Source organism: Myotis nattereri, assembly GCF_964212035.1.
Source record: "Myotis nattereri genome assembly, chromosome: 1".
NCBI classification, from domain to species: Eukaryota; Metazoa; Chordata; class Mammalia; order Chiroptera; family Vespertilionidae; genus Myotis; species Myotis nattereri.
In genome coordinates, this window is record NC_138075.1 from 31,174,560 (window position 1) to 31,187,886 (window position 13,327).

Below are 13,327 nucleotides of genomic sequence, written 5' to 3' on the forward strand. Positions count from 1 at the left end.
GGCACTGCCGCTGTTACTGTTGCTGCTGCTGCTGCTGCAATATTTTATATCCAAGGAGCCAGAGACCCGGGTAGGAAGCATGGCCAGGCAGATGGCACTGCGTGCTGCTCCCACAAGGATCTACTCCTGTTGGATGCTCCAAATAAGTTCCCCCTGAGAAAAAGTCCAAGGGGGTGAGAGCTAGCCCCTGACTGTGTTGTTGTCCCCCCCAGGGACTCTTCCATGAAGACTGAGGCAGGTGTAGCTGCTGAGAGCCTGCTGACATGACATCAGCCACGGAGTTTGAAAACGTGGCCAACCAGCCACCGTACAGCCGGATCAATGCCCGCTGGGATGCCCCGGATGATGAGCTGGATAATGACAACAGCTCGGCCAGGCTCTTTGAGAGGTCCCGGATCAAGGCCTTGGCAGGTACCGTTTGGGGCTATGGGGGGTAGGGGAGGTTCACTCGCCTCCTTGTCTGTGGTGAATCCTCTGTGTGCGTTGACGTGAGCCCTGGCAGGGCCGTGATGGAGACGTGGTTGCATGGCTCAGAGAGGCTGGGCCTCCTGGGGAGAGAGCGCAGGCTCAGGCAGCCTCCATTCCACGTGTCCTGCACTTCCTCCCAGGCGGGAGAGGGTGCCAGTGGGCCCTGCCCTCTGCCTGTGTCTTGCATGACCTGTGGCCACAGTCAGAAGTAAGAGAAAGTCTGGGCAAAGAAGTGTCCGAGGGGATGGACAGCCGGGCAGAGGCGTGTGGGGCCTCCGTATGCACCTCAGTCTCCTGCCTGGGCCTGGATGGAGGAACGACCATATCCTCTCTGTGGTCCCGAAGGGAAAGAGCGATTTGATAGAAAATTGAGAACAGATAACATCCTCCCACACTGCCTCGAAAAGGAGGATTTTCTGGACTAAACCTCTTATCCTGAAACTGGAATTAAATTAGATTTTTACTTAGCAGGTTCAGAATAGATTTCCTCCCCTTGCTGGCTGAGTTCTGATTCTTAAGATTCCTTCCCCTTACCACTCTGCCCCCCCCGCCCCAACAACCCCCATGCACACTGCCTCCCTGGAGCCTGGCCCAGGGGAGCTATATTCTGAACCTCGGTCCTTGGCCAGTGAAAGAGCTTGAGTTTTATGGGGTAGTGTAGGGGTGGACTGTTTCACCTGCTCTACCAGTGATGGGCCCAAATCTGACTTGTTTCCCTCCCTCATTGCTGGTTCCCATCTTCTGCCTTGTAAGACGGATAAGACTTTCCCACAGGTACTTTCTGGATGGAATCTCCCACCACCCCTACTGCTCATGGCTTTATCTGACTTTCATGCTAGTACTCTTCCAACTTCCCTCCCTCTGCTCCCACAGCCCTTGGGACATAAGCTGACCTTGAGGCAGAAGCCGGGCCCTAGGCCCCTCTGAGACCATAATGACCTTTCCCCTCAGGAGTGTCTGTGTGTCCCCATACAAGGAATGGGTGGTGTCTCATTCTCTTGTCCTGGTGGGGAATCCATTCAGGTCTCGGCTATCCCCCTTTGTGTCCTTGTTCTTGGCAGGAAACTCCCTTTCTTTTTCCTTCACTGCCTCTTCACCACCCCTCCCTCACAAAATCCTTCCTTGGTTTTCCTTGCGGACATATAAGAGCACCAGCCCCTTGCTTTTGCTTATGTAATGTTAACCTCTTTATATAACCGAACTCAGAACCCTTGCCTTTGCCGGTCTGGTTGTGCCTTCTTTATATCTCGTGCTGGCTGATCTGGCTGCAGTGACCCTGGTGGTGTGGCTGGAGGGAGAGGGGTACCATATTCCGTAAGGTTTGACATAGGACCTTTGAGGAATGGGACTGTCTTTCGTGCGGGGACCATTTTATCCATTTCACATACACCCTGTTTTTTAAGAAACTAAGGCAAATTCCATTTTAACAACTATCTATTGAACTCCTACTACATGCAGAGCTAAGCCCCTGGCCAGGCATGAGAGTGGAGGGGGAAGCACAGAGATGAATTCTACATAGTATCTGTCTCTAAGGAGTTTCTGACCTATTAGGGAAAATGAATGATGATCATAATTAATTAGCACGATAGAGAAGAACCGTAGGAAAGACACCTAATTAAATAGCAGTGAAAGAGCAAAGGAAGAGCTGCAGAAAGGATCAAGGACCTGTTTGTGGAGGAAGTGGCTTGGGCTGGGAATGAAGGGTGCACATGACTCTGACAGGCGGATAGGCTATGAGTTTGTCCACTTGGCCTATAGGTATAACCAGGTCTGATGAGCAGCCCGGGAAACTAGTGGAAATGTGTTGATCAGGAAAGAGTCTCCGCCAGCCTGGCCTGTTCCTCACCTATCTCCCATAGAACCTGAATGTCCTACCCGGGAGAGAGGAACCACGGTGTGCAGAGTTGCATGGACCTTAACAATTCAGCTGGCTGGCGTGGCTCAGTCAACCTATGAACCAGGTTATGGTTCGATTCCTGGTCAGGGCACATGCCCGGGTTGTGGGCTCGATCCCCAGTAGGGTGCATGCCGGAGGCAGCCAGTCAATGATTCTTTCTCATCATTGATGTTTTTCTCTCTCTCTCTCCCTCTCCCTTCCTCTCTGAAATCAATAAAAATATATTTCTTTTTAAAAAGAGAAAAGAAGAGCCGAAACCGGTTTGGCTCAGTGAATAGAGCATCGGCCTGAGGACTGAAAGGTCCCAGGTTTGATTCCAGTCAAGGGCATGTACCTGGGTTGCGGGCACATCCCCAGTAGGAGATGTGCAGGAGGCGGCTGATGGATGTTTCTCTCCCATCGATGTTTCTAACTCTCTATCTCTCTCCCTTCCTCTCTGTAAAAAAATCAATAAAATATATTTTTTTTAAAAAAGAGAGAGAGAAAAGAAGAGAACATCTGGCTAACAAATAATCATGGAAGTTTGGGGTCCATTCAAGATTTTTTAAAACAAAAACCTAAGAGTCCACTCTGAGTGAATTTGGGAGAAGCTAAAGTTTTGAGAAGGTCCAAAGTAGAATGGCCAATGGACCCATTCAGGAGGGTAGGCAGAGCAGAGAAAGGAAATGTCAGTCTCCCCAGTTTTAACTTGTTGACATTTTTCTCTTCAGTACTGTCTTTGGAGCTGCCTGGGCAGAATAGGCAGGGGTCAGTCTTTCCAAAGAGGCTCAGGCAGCAGAAGCTACCTGTGGTTCTCATCATTTCAGTGTGTTGCTCGGCCACCCCCATGCCTAAGAGTCGCAGGGCAAGGAAGGTGCTTGGTTCTGTGTTTCTTATAAGATGGTGGTGATCTGCTTTGTGGGTATATGTGGCAAGGTTGGCCTGGCCTTTTCTTTCTGAAATTGAAGGTCCTGGGTAAATGTCACAAGTCCCAGATCCAAGCCCTGGTTCTACCTCTAATGCTACTGCTACGGAGGACGGCTGGATCCATTTCCTGTTTCATAAGATCAGGACAGCAGTGCTTTGCCAAGGCTGTGAATATCAAATAAGAGGAAGTTTATGAAAGCTTCTTATTAATAATAAAATACTAGGCAAATGAATGTTTGTATTTATAGGAAACCTTAGTATCTTTCTGTCCTTTCTCTTCTACCAACTTCAGACATTCAAGATCATTAATTCATTCATTGGCCCAGTGACCTTGGCCTGCTCCAGGGCCAGTTTCTTCCCTCTTACCCCTCTTTTTTCTTAGAAGGCCTGGGTTGGAGAAAAGAACCAGGGACTGGGGAAATGAGGCTGACGCTTGTGTTTGGAGCGCTCGGCTTCGTCCCCAGAGACCCAGTGCCCCTGAGGATGAAACCCCGTGCTGTGAGAACTTTCTCAGCAAGGCCAGCAGCCAGGATCCCAGCTGTGTGTCTCTTCCATCGGCCCAAGGAACCAGAGGATGAGCTTGTTAAGTGCTCTTCCTGGTATAGCACCTCCTGTGAGTCCGTCTCTGCTTAGTGACCTGTAGCTGGAAGACTTGAATTTGGTTAACCGGACTCCATCTTTCCTGCCTCTCAGTTAACTTCCTCTCAGCCCCAAAGGAAGCAGCCCCTCTTCCGCCTCCCTGATCATCCCCAGCGCTCCCTTCCTGGGCCAGAATTAATGAGCCATCTGGCTACTCGGTGTGGAAACCACCACATTGACCTCTCCAGAATGAATTACTCTGGATTCGAAACTGCGGATCAGCCTGGCTAAAGTGGAAGTGAGATGGGTTCAGGAAAGTGGGATGGAACAGGCTACAGAAGGCTCCTGGGAGAAGATCGATTTGACCTTGGCAATGCCAAGGGGAGGCCTGGGAGCCCAGCAGGAATATTTGCCCAGTAGGTTCCCTGGGCAGATGTTAGCTCTCAATGTCAGCTTCTAAAGCTGGCAGCACTTTTTGAGGTTCTGTGGTGAGTGGCCATGAGGTTTCTTCCTGAACAGGGAGCTGTCCTCTGCTTTGATGGTTGTGGCACCTTCCCAGACAGGCCACTCTTTGGATCTGCTTTGAAAGGTTAGAGGAAGGGAGCAGCTGAACAGGCCAAATTCCTATCCCTCCAAAAGGTTCCAGCCTTAGTGCTACAGTAGAAAAGCTCTCAGTGCCTCCTAGAGTCATCTCATTGTCACACCCCCTGCCTGTCCCTCCCCTTTTCATACTGGCAGCCATTCGGTAAACATTTGTGGCACCTGGAGGAGGGAAGGAGCACTGCAGGCTGCAAGGGACTTTCCCAGCCAGAATGCCCGCCCTCTGTGCGCTCTCTCCTCATCCCAGGGGAGGCCTCCGCCTGCCTGCACACCTCCTCACGCCTGGTTGTGTACCCCAGTGGCTCAGGGCAGACGTGGTCCAGCTAGGAGAGGAGCAGTGCCACAGAAAGGCGCCCAAAAAGAGAAACCCTGTGCACCAGCCTCTCTCCCCTCCCTCCCTTCCTCCCTCCTTCCTCCCTCCTGCTCCCCCTGCCTCACACTTGCACACAGCTTGGCATCCCAGCTCCATGCTGCACAGAGGCCTCTGGAAGGTTGCAGCCCAGGGCCGCCTGAGAAGGCCTATAAGAAGGAGGGCCAGACACGCCCTTCCTCCTCCTCTTCCGCCTGTTGAACAATTACTGAGGGACAAACGACACAGAGCTCCCCTTTTCCAACAAAGTGCACCAACTCGTGTAGCCCACTCAAAATTGGAACCCAAGTGATGCTTCAAACTAGAGATGTGCTTCCTTGCTGCGTTCTCTCTTTGTGGCCTTTTTACTAGAAATGAGCCGAGGCCGAGTGGCGAGGTTGGTCGAGGACAGTTCAGAGAACGCAGAAGGACAGCAGGTGCACTGCAAGCTGCGTCCCGTGCTCTGAGTCACGGAGTTGCTGCCACTTTGAACCTTGAACACCTTCCAGACCCATTGTGCCCAGACCCCAAGGTCAAGTCCTGTGATTGACAGGTGTTCCCTCAGAGCCTTAGGACCGTGGTTCTCAGACCCTGCTGCTCCCTGCCCACCCACCTTGGCTCCCCAGGAACTTTCTGGAGAGCGTCGTTGGGTTCCTTCCTGACTTTGGTGGCAAATGATGATGCTGAGCCCCTCCCTGAACTCCTTTCCCCACTTGTACCAGGATGACATGAGCCCAAGTTGCCTGAGAATGGTTTCATGTCCAGAGGGTGAGTGACTTATTTTAGAGGGCAGGGCTTGCCCACACTGTGGTGGCAGGTGGTGGGGACCAGCAGCTTCTTGGCAGCCCGTGAAGTCGATAAATTCGGATGCAGCTGCTGGCGACCAAGGCATCCGGTGTTTCTGGTCCTTATGTCTCTCTTACGCTACATGTGAGAACAGAGAGGGTGTCATTAGTGAGAGGTCTTTTTAAAGTGTTTTCTTGTCAGATTTCAAAACGTGAAATGGAGTTTCATTTAGAGACTATATTTTGAGAAAATATACTATTCACGGAAATATCTAAAATTATTAACCATCATTCCAGTGTACTACTGTCAGAAGGAAGAAAATTGGCTCAGCAGCTTCCTCTTGGAGGTCAGCCATTGTGAGTTTCCCTCCTTCCCCTAGATAGGCCACTGTGCAGATAAACCTCCAGGTACCTGTGCAGACAGCCCTGCAAGCGAGGCCAGTGCGCCACCTGCACTGTGTGGTCCTGCCCAGCACATGACACCTCTCCCGTGGCCCCTCCTCTTGATAAGAGCTGTCAGAACAAAGGCTCCCTTTCTCTGGATGACTGTCATCGTGGAGACGCTGGATCAAATATTAATGCACCGAGGTTAATAATAAGACTCTTCCCTCCCCATGCGGTGCAGTGAGTGAGCCACGCCAATAGCCTCCTCCATCTTCGGGACATTCCTGTGGGCCGTCGGCTCCGTTCCCAAGGGCAGGCTCTGGCTCCAGGCCTTGGCTGTGCTCACGGCTCCTGGGAGCAGCCAGCACCCACTCCCCTCACCCCCTGCAATGGGCCCCGTGCATGCTGCTCGGCCAAAGAGGTGGTGTTTTCAGAGCATCTGTAGCAATTGTTCATTTTCCCTTTTAATCGTGTCACTGAGGGAGAATGACAGGGAGGCTTGGTAGCAGCCAAATCTCTGGGAGCATTTTGCCTCCAAACCCTTTGGCCTTCAGACTCTGGAAGCTAGATCAACCAAGGAATCTCATCGTACAGTCTAATGAGAAGGAAGGAGATAAAATCATCACATGTGCTTCTAGACCTACAGACATGTGCATAATGACAAGTCATGATAATGCAATGAACGCTTACTGAGAACTGTGAGTTTATAGCATAACCTATAGCTGATAAGTCATCCAAGGATGAGTTGGAGCTTGTTTGAACATGAGGGGAATAGTGGGTGGAGATAGGAGGGGCAGGCAGGAGCCACAATGCAGGGGCCCTTATAGGCTATGGCTGTCTTCAGGGTCCGGGCAGGAAGTAGTAGGAAACTCAAAAGGAGTGGCTGACCCAACTGGCGTGGCTCAGTGGTTGAGCATCAACCACGGTTCAATTCCCAGCCGGGCCACAACCTTTGCGGCAGGGGTTTAGGGTCTGAAGGAGGGGCCGATGCACAAATGAAAATACTATACAAGAAATATGAATTTGGAAGGCATGGAGGGCCAGGTGGAGACCTCTCTCTTGGAGAGGCACACTGAAACCTGGCCTTATCCACGTTTCATTCAATTTTAGATACACATCTTGCCCTCAGTAAAGCATAGCAAACAGGTAGCAGACAGACCATCTCTATGGTCAATAAAGATCAGTAGAGCTCAGTAAGGTTCAGTAAACATTTACTTTGAGGCTATTAGGTCAGGAAATTGCTTCGAGTCACCACTATCTCAACAGAACAATGGTGCTTGGTGTTAGCCCTGCTAACACCCAAGGTCCATCAGCCTTCCACGTTCCTTGGTGCACTCTCATGATAGTATGGGCAATGGGTGGCTTCCCGCACGGTCGGGGCACATGCCCGGGTTGTGGGCTCGATCCCCCTTGTGGGGTGTGCAGGAGAATCAGTGATTCTCTCTCATCATTGATGTTTCTATCTCTCTCCCAAAGAAACAATTTCCGGAGGATGAGGCCCAGAAATCAGGATTTTAAAAAGATTCCCAGGTGACTCTAATGTGCAGCCAAGGTTGAGCACCACTGCATTAGGGGTTTTAAAGGTCACTCTGACCTCAGTGGGAGAACAGGTTGTGGGGAGGAGGCACAGTGGTCCAGGAAGAAGGTGGCAGTGTGAGCCAGCTTGGTGGCCGTGTGGAAGAGAAAATGGTCCGTCCCAGCAAAGTGCTTCTTCTGTCCTCCTGCTACTGTCATGGGCTTCCCCTCACTCGGTGACATTGGCTCCTCGGGGCTTCTGTCTCCTCACTGGAAAGTGAGAGGCTGGAACCAGATGATGCTCAGGCCTTTCCAACTCTGGCGGCCTGTGGAGAAGTCGCCTGCGGAACAGCGCCGACCTGCTGACCGCATGCCTCTTCACCCTGAACTGTGGAGCTCTGCTTCCTGGCCTGGGAAAGCGAATCGATCCCTTCTAGCAAATCAGTGGGTTCTCCAGAAATTCTCTCTGTTCACTAAAAGCTGGGCTGAGGCTGAGGCTGAGGCTGAAGCTGAGGCTGAATCCTGGGCATCTCGACCTCTGTGCCCGGCAGTCCCAGCGAGCGCAGTGTTTCCATGCAGCCGCCACCTGCGCGCCCACTAACAGTGCTCAGTGTTTGCTCAGCTGCTCCGTGTTCTCGGTGCCTGTTACCCAGATGATCTGGCTGACCCTCAGGCACTCGGAAGGAGGCCGCGGGAACTGTGACTGTGCCCTTTCATCGATGAGGGAGGTCATACAGCAGGAAGTGGCAGGACAGGACGAAAATCACAGGGTTTTAAAGTCATCACAGTGCATACCGCGCCTCTTGGATGACCTTCAGACCTGCATTCTCCCCTCCTCCGTGCCTTACCTGAGACCCTGCTTCCCATTTTTCCTCCCACCGCCAGCTTTTTGAGCCTCTTTGATCAAAACCCTGAACTCCTTTTTAATTCTGTCTTACGGTCTCTGAATTCTGTCACCTGCTGGGCCAGTTGACCTGTGTTCTGTGTTATTGTTCAAATCAGCTCCTGTCATTTCATTTCCACAGTTCATTTGTCAGTGGGCCATGTCACCTCACAAGAGACTTCTGCAGCCACCTAAGAGCTGGTTTCCCTGGCTCTGGCCTCTCCCCTGTCCAATCCCATTTACACAGGGCAGTTAGAATCATTGTCCAATAACTTTTTAAAAAATATGTTTTTACTGATTTTATAAAGAGAGGAAAGGAGAGGAATAGAAAGATGGAAACATCAATGAGAGAGAAACATCAATCAGCTGCCTCCTACACAGCCCCAACTGGGGACTGAGCCCGCAACCTGGGAATGTGCCCTGACTGGAAACTGAACCATTAACTCCTGGTTCATTGGTCGATGCTCAACCACTGAGCCATGCTGGCTGGGCTCCACCCAATATATCTTGAAGATTGTTTTATATTAATAGATAAATAGCCTCCTCATTCTTTTCTATAGCTATATAGTATTCCATTGTATGGACATATAATTTGTTTTTATAAGAGGAGGGAAGCGGGGAGAGAGAAACATTGATGTGAGAAACATCGATCAGTTGCCTACCACATGTGCCCTGACCAGTAATTGAACCTGAAACCTTTCAGTGTATAGGATGATGCTCCAACCAACTGAGCCACAATGGCCAGGGTTGGACATACAATTTTAAGTTAACCAGCCCCCTTTGGTGGACATTTAGGTTGTTTTTAATCTTGTTCTATTTCAAAACATGCAATGAATATCCTTGTTATGTATGTAAGTTATTTCCCAAATGTATAACTTTATCTCTAGGATAAATTCCTAGAAGTGGAATTACTGGGTTCAAAACTATGTGCATGTGTAATTCTGATCAGTCTTGCCAAATTGCCTTTTCTGCCCTCTCCAGCAACATATGAATACTTCCCATCCGCCCCCCTCCTTGCCAAACTGGTATTTTTTCACACCTTTTGATCTTTGCCCATTTGATAAGTGAAACATGGTATCTTGGTATACTTTCACTTTACTTTTTGACTTTTAGTATGAAAAATTTCAAACATACAAAAAAATAGAACCCTAGTCAGCTTAGCGCAGTGGATAGAGTGTCGGCCTGTGGACCAAAGGGTCCCAGGTTCCGTTCAGGTCAAGGGCACATGCCTTGGTTGCAGGCTCCTCCCCAGCCCAGGCCCTGGTCGGGGCTCATACAAGAGGCAACCAATCAACGTTTCTCTCCCATCGATGCTTCTCTCTGTCTCTCCCTCTCTCTTCCACTCTCCTTAAAAATCAATGGGAAAATATCCTCAGGTGAGGATTAACAACAACAACAAAAAGAGATAAAAGTAGAATAAATTATCACCTAGATTTAACAACTGGTAATATTTTTCCATATTTGCTATTCATTTGGGGGATTGAAGTATTTTTAAAGTAAATTGAAGATCATCATGACATTTTACCACTAATACTCTAGTGTATATCTCTGAAAAGCAAGAACATTTTTCAACTAACCAAAACACCATTAATATACCTAATAAAATTAACAATAATTCCCCAAGATAATCTAATACCCACTTAATATTCAAATTTTCCCAGTTATCTCAAAATGTCTTTTATGATTTATTTGTTCAAACTAGTTAAGGACCATGTATTAGACTTGTGTGTGTGTATATATTACATATACTTTTAATTTGTACATCTATTATGAGTAGTTTGGATAACTTTCTACACAATTAAGAGGCTTTTGTGGTTTTTCTCTATTAATTCTTTGTTCACATCCCTATGTACATTTTGCTGTTGGATTATTGGTCTTTTCCCTTATTAATTTGTAGGTGCTCTTTACATACTAGGTCAGCCCTTTGTGATAGCTTCCTCCTTTGTTTGATTTTGCTATGGTATGTTATCCCACACAAAAATGTTTTTAATATAGTTGAATTGTAGGTCTTTTACTTTTTGGCTTTTGGATTTTGTGTCATATTCCCTAAACAAAGGTTATTTTAAAAAACAACAACAAAAAACATTAAGTTTGGTAGTTTATGGTTTCATTTTATACATTTAAATTTTTTACCCAAATGAAATGTATCCTGAAGTATGAGGTATAAATTTAATTTTTCTGCCCGAACCGGTTTGGCTCAGTGGATAGAGCGTCAGCCTGCAGACTGAAGGGTCCCAGATTCAATTCCGGTCAAGGGCATGCATCTTGGTTGCGGGCACATCCCCAGTGGGTAGTGTGCAGGAGGCAGCTGATCAATGTTTCTCTCTCATCGATGTTTCTGACTCTCTATCCCTCTCTCCTCCTCTCTGTAAAAAAATCAATAAAATATATATATTTTTTAAAAATTTAATTTTTCTTGGATGGCTATCTAGTTTTGCCAACACCCTTTGCCCGGTGACCTGTCTTTCTCCTTATTTGAAATGCCACCTTTATCAGATAGGAACTGCATATGTGTACTTGGGAGTATTTCTATGTGTCTATATCTATTCATACACTAGCACTACGGTTTTATTATTATAACTTTATTCTGTGATTTAATATTTAATAGAAAAGATAGATACCTGAGAAAATTGTTCACCCTTTATTACCTTTCTTTTTTAAAAAAATTTTTGTAGCTATTTTTAGTTGCTTTTCCCAATGAATTTTCTTACAGTTTCTCTAGTTGGCCTAAATTTAAGTTACATAATTTAAATAGATTTAAAATAATATTAAGCATATAGGTAAGTTAGAGTAAACTGATATTTTGGTGATATTGGGTTTTCCTATTTGAGAACTGGGCATGCTTTTCTACTTATTCAAACCTTTTGTGTGCCTCAGAATCCTTTTTTTAAAAAATTTATTTATTGTTGACAATATTATAGCTATTCCCCATTTTCCTCCCCTTTGTACCCCCCTCCACCCAGGCCCCGGCCTTCCCTACTCTATGGTCTGTGTCCATGAGCTATGCATATATGCATATATGTTCTTTGGTTAATTTCATCCCATCCCCTCTACCCCCTTCCCTCTGAGATCTGTCATTCTGTACACTTCTTTTTAAATTTAAGCTGAAACACTTTGTCTGTTTACTATCATTGGGAAGCCCTACAAATTAATATTTCAGAAAATAATCCTGCCGCGTCTTCAGGGGTTCCTTTTGCCTCTAGAATGAAATCTAAACTACTTAGCCTTTTATTCAAGGCTTTCCACATCTAGTGTAAAGCCACATCTAGTTTTCGACATGCTTTCTTTCTACCTGTAGCTACTCAGTATCCCCTGAGTGAGCGCTGTCCTTTTCTGCCTCTGCGGGCGCATCCCGCCTCCCTGCTCCCTTCCTCCTCTGCCTGTGTCCAAAGCGGTTTTCTTCCTGAGCTCCTCCCCACGCCCCTTGATGACTCCAATTAGAAACGACCTCTTTCCTCTTTGACCCCAACCATTTATTGTCTGTGCCATTTATCTGGTAACCAATCCAATATTACCTGGTGGCAGCTTCTGTGTTATTAAAGTGAACTGCCCTTTATCTCTTGTGTGGTTGCAAAATTAACTTTTGTGGATTTGTGTCTGATTTCCTCAGCTAGCCTGTGAGGCCCTTGGGGAGAGTGAGCCTGCCTCATGCTCCCTGCAGCATTTAGGATGGGCCTGCATGTAATAATAGTAATAGTAATTAATAGTAATAGTAATAGTAGTGATGCTGACGATGATAGTTAACATGACAGCAAGCTTTCTGTGGGCCAGGTACTGTTTTAAGCACTTTCCATGTATGAACTCACATATTATTGGATAAGTATTTGAGTTTTGGTCTCAGACTAAACCTATTTATTTTTTAATATATTTTTATTGATTTCAGAGAGGAAGGGAGAGGGAGAGAGAGAGAGATAGAAACATCAGTGATGAGAGAGAATCATTGATTGGCTGTCTCCTACACTCCCCATACTGGGGAGCAAGCCCACAATCTGGGCACGTGCCCTGACTGGGAATCGAACTGTGATCTCCTGGTTCATAGGTCGGTGCTCAACCACTGAGCCACACCAGCCATGCAAACCTTTTTTTTTTTTTTAATTAAATGTTATTATTGATTTTCAGAGAGAGAAGAAGGGAGAGGGAAAGAGAGAGGAAAACATTCTGCACACCCCTGCCAGAGATCAAGCCTGCAACCTGGGCATGTGCCCTGACTGGGAATTGAACTGGCAACCTTTCGGTGCATGGGATGATGCCCAGCCAATTGAGCCACCCTGGCCAGGGCTCAAACTAAACCTTTGAAGGGGGATATAAAGGAAAGACCACCCAGTCACGATGCCCAGACAGTAATTCTAGCTCCTTGGTCAGAGTTTTCTGGGGAAGGCCTGACATGTAGGCAGGAATGAGGATGGCCACAGCCTGGGAAAGAAAGGGAGAGACACAAATGGGAACGGAGAGGCCCTGGACTGGATGGCAGCAGAGGCACGAGTGGATCCGAGTCAGGCCATGCTGGCAGGCTTGTCTCCTTTCCTGTGCTGGCAGGGTTAGGGCTCTAGAAATAAGGCCTGTGCTGGCAGGCCTGGCTGAGGCCTCCTTTCCACAGCAGGTCCCTGCAGAGCAGCCCAAGCCCCCTGGGGACACCAGGTCCAATGCACGGCCGCCTCCTGGGCCTTTCCGAACCACCCGGGTTCCCAGCCCAGCTGGCTCCCAGCCACAGCCTCTCCTGCACTTGGAAGGCTCCTGCTGGGAGAATGTGCTGAGTGTTCCAATGTGGAGCAGCCGGAGCCAACGAGCTAATGGAAATTAATCCCCACCCCTGGGCCTTTTCTCTCCTGTGGCCAACATGGCTTCTCAGAATCGCTCCCATGTCTCCACACCACGTGTTTCAGGTGCTGGGGATTCCAGGCAGCTTCACCCCAGCCTTCAAGGAAACGGAGGCCTGGACCCCGGGTGCCTGCCTGAGCTCT

The 13,327-nt window shown here is 48.1% G+C and overlaps 1 protein-coding gene across 1 annotated transcript in view; it reads left to right on the forward strand.

The window, feature by feature from the left end:
- Positions 1-263: 263 nt before the first annotated feature.
- SPTB (spectrin beta, erythrocytic) overlaps positions 264-13,327 on the forward strand; it is a gene marked incomplete at its 5' end in the record, with an annotated part of 64,053 nt that continues 50,989 nt past the window's right edge. Inside the window, one exon of the mRNA XM_081086052.1 lies at positions 264-411. Within this exon, the coding sequence (XP_080942178.1) occupies positions 264-411 (148 nt within the window). The remainder of the gene's footprint in view (positions 412-13,327) is intronic.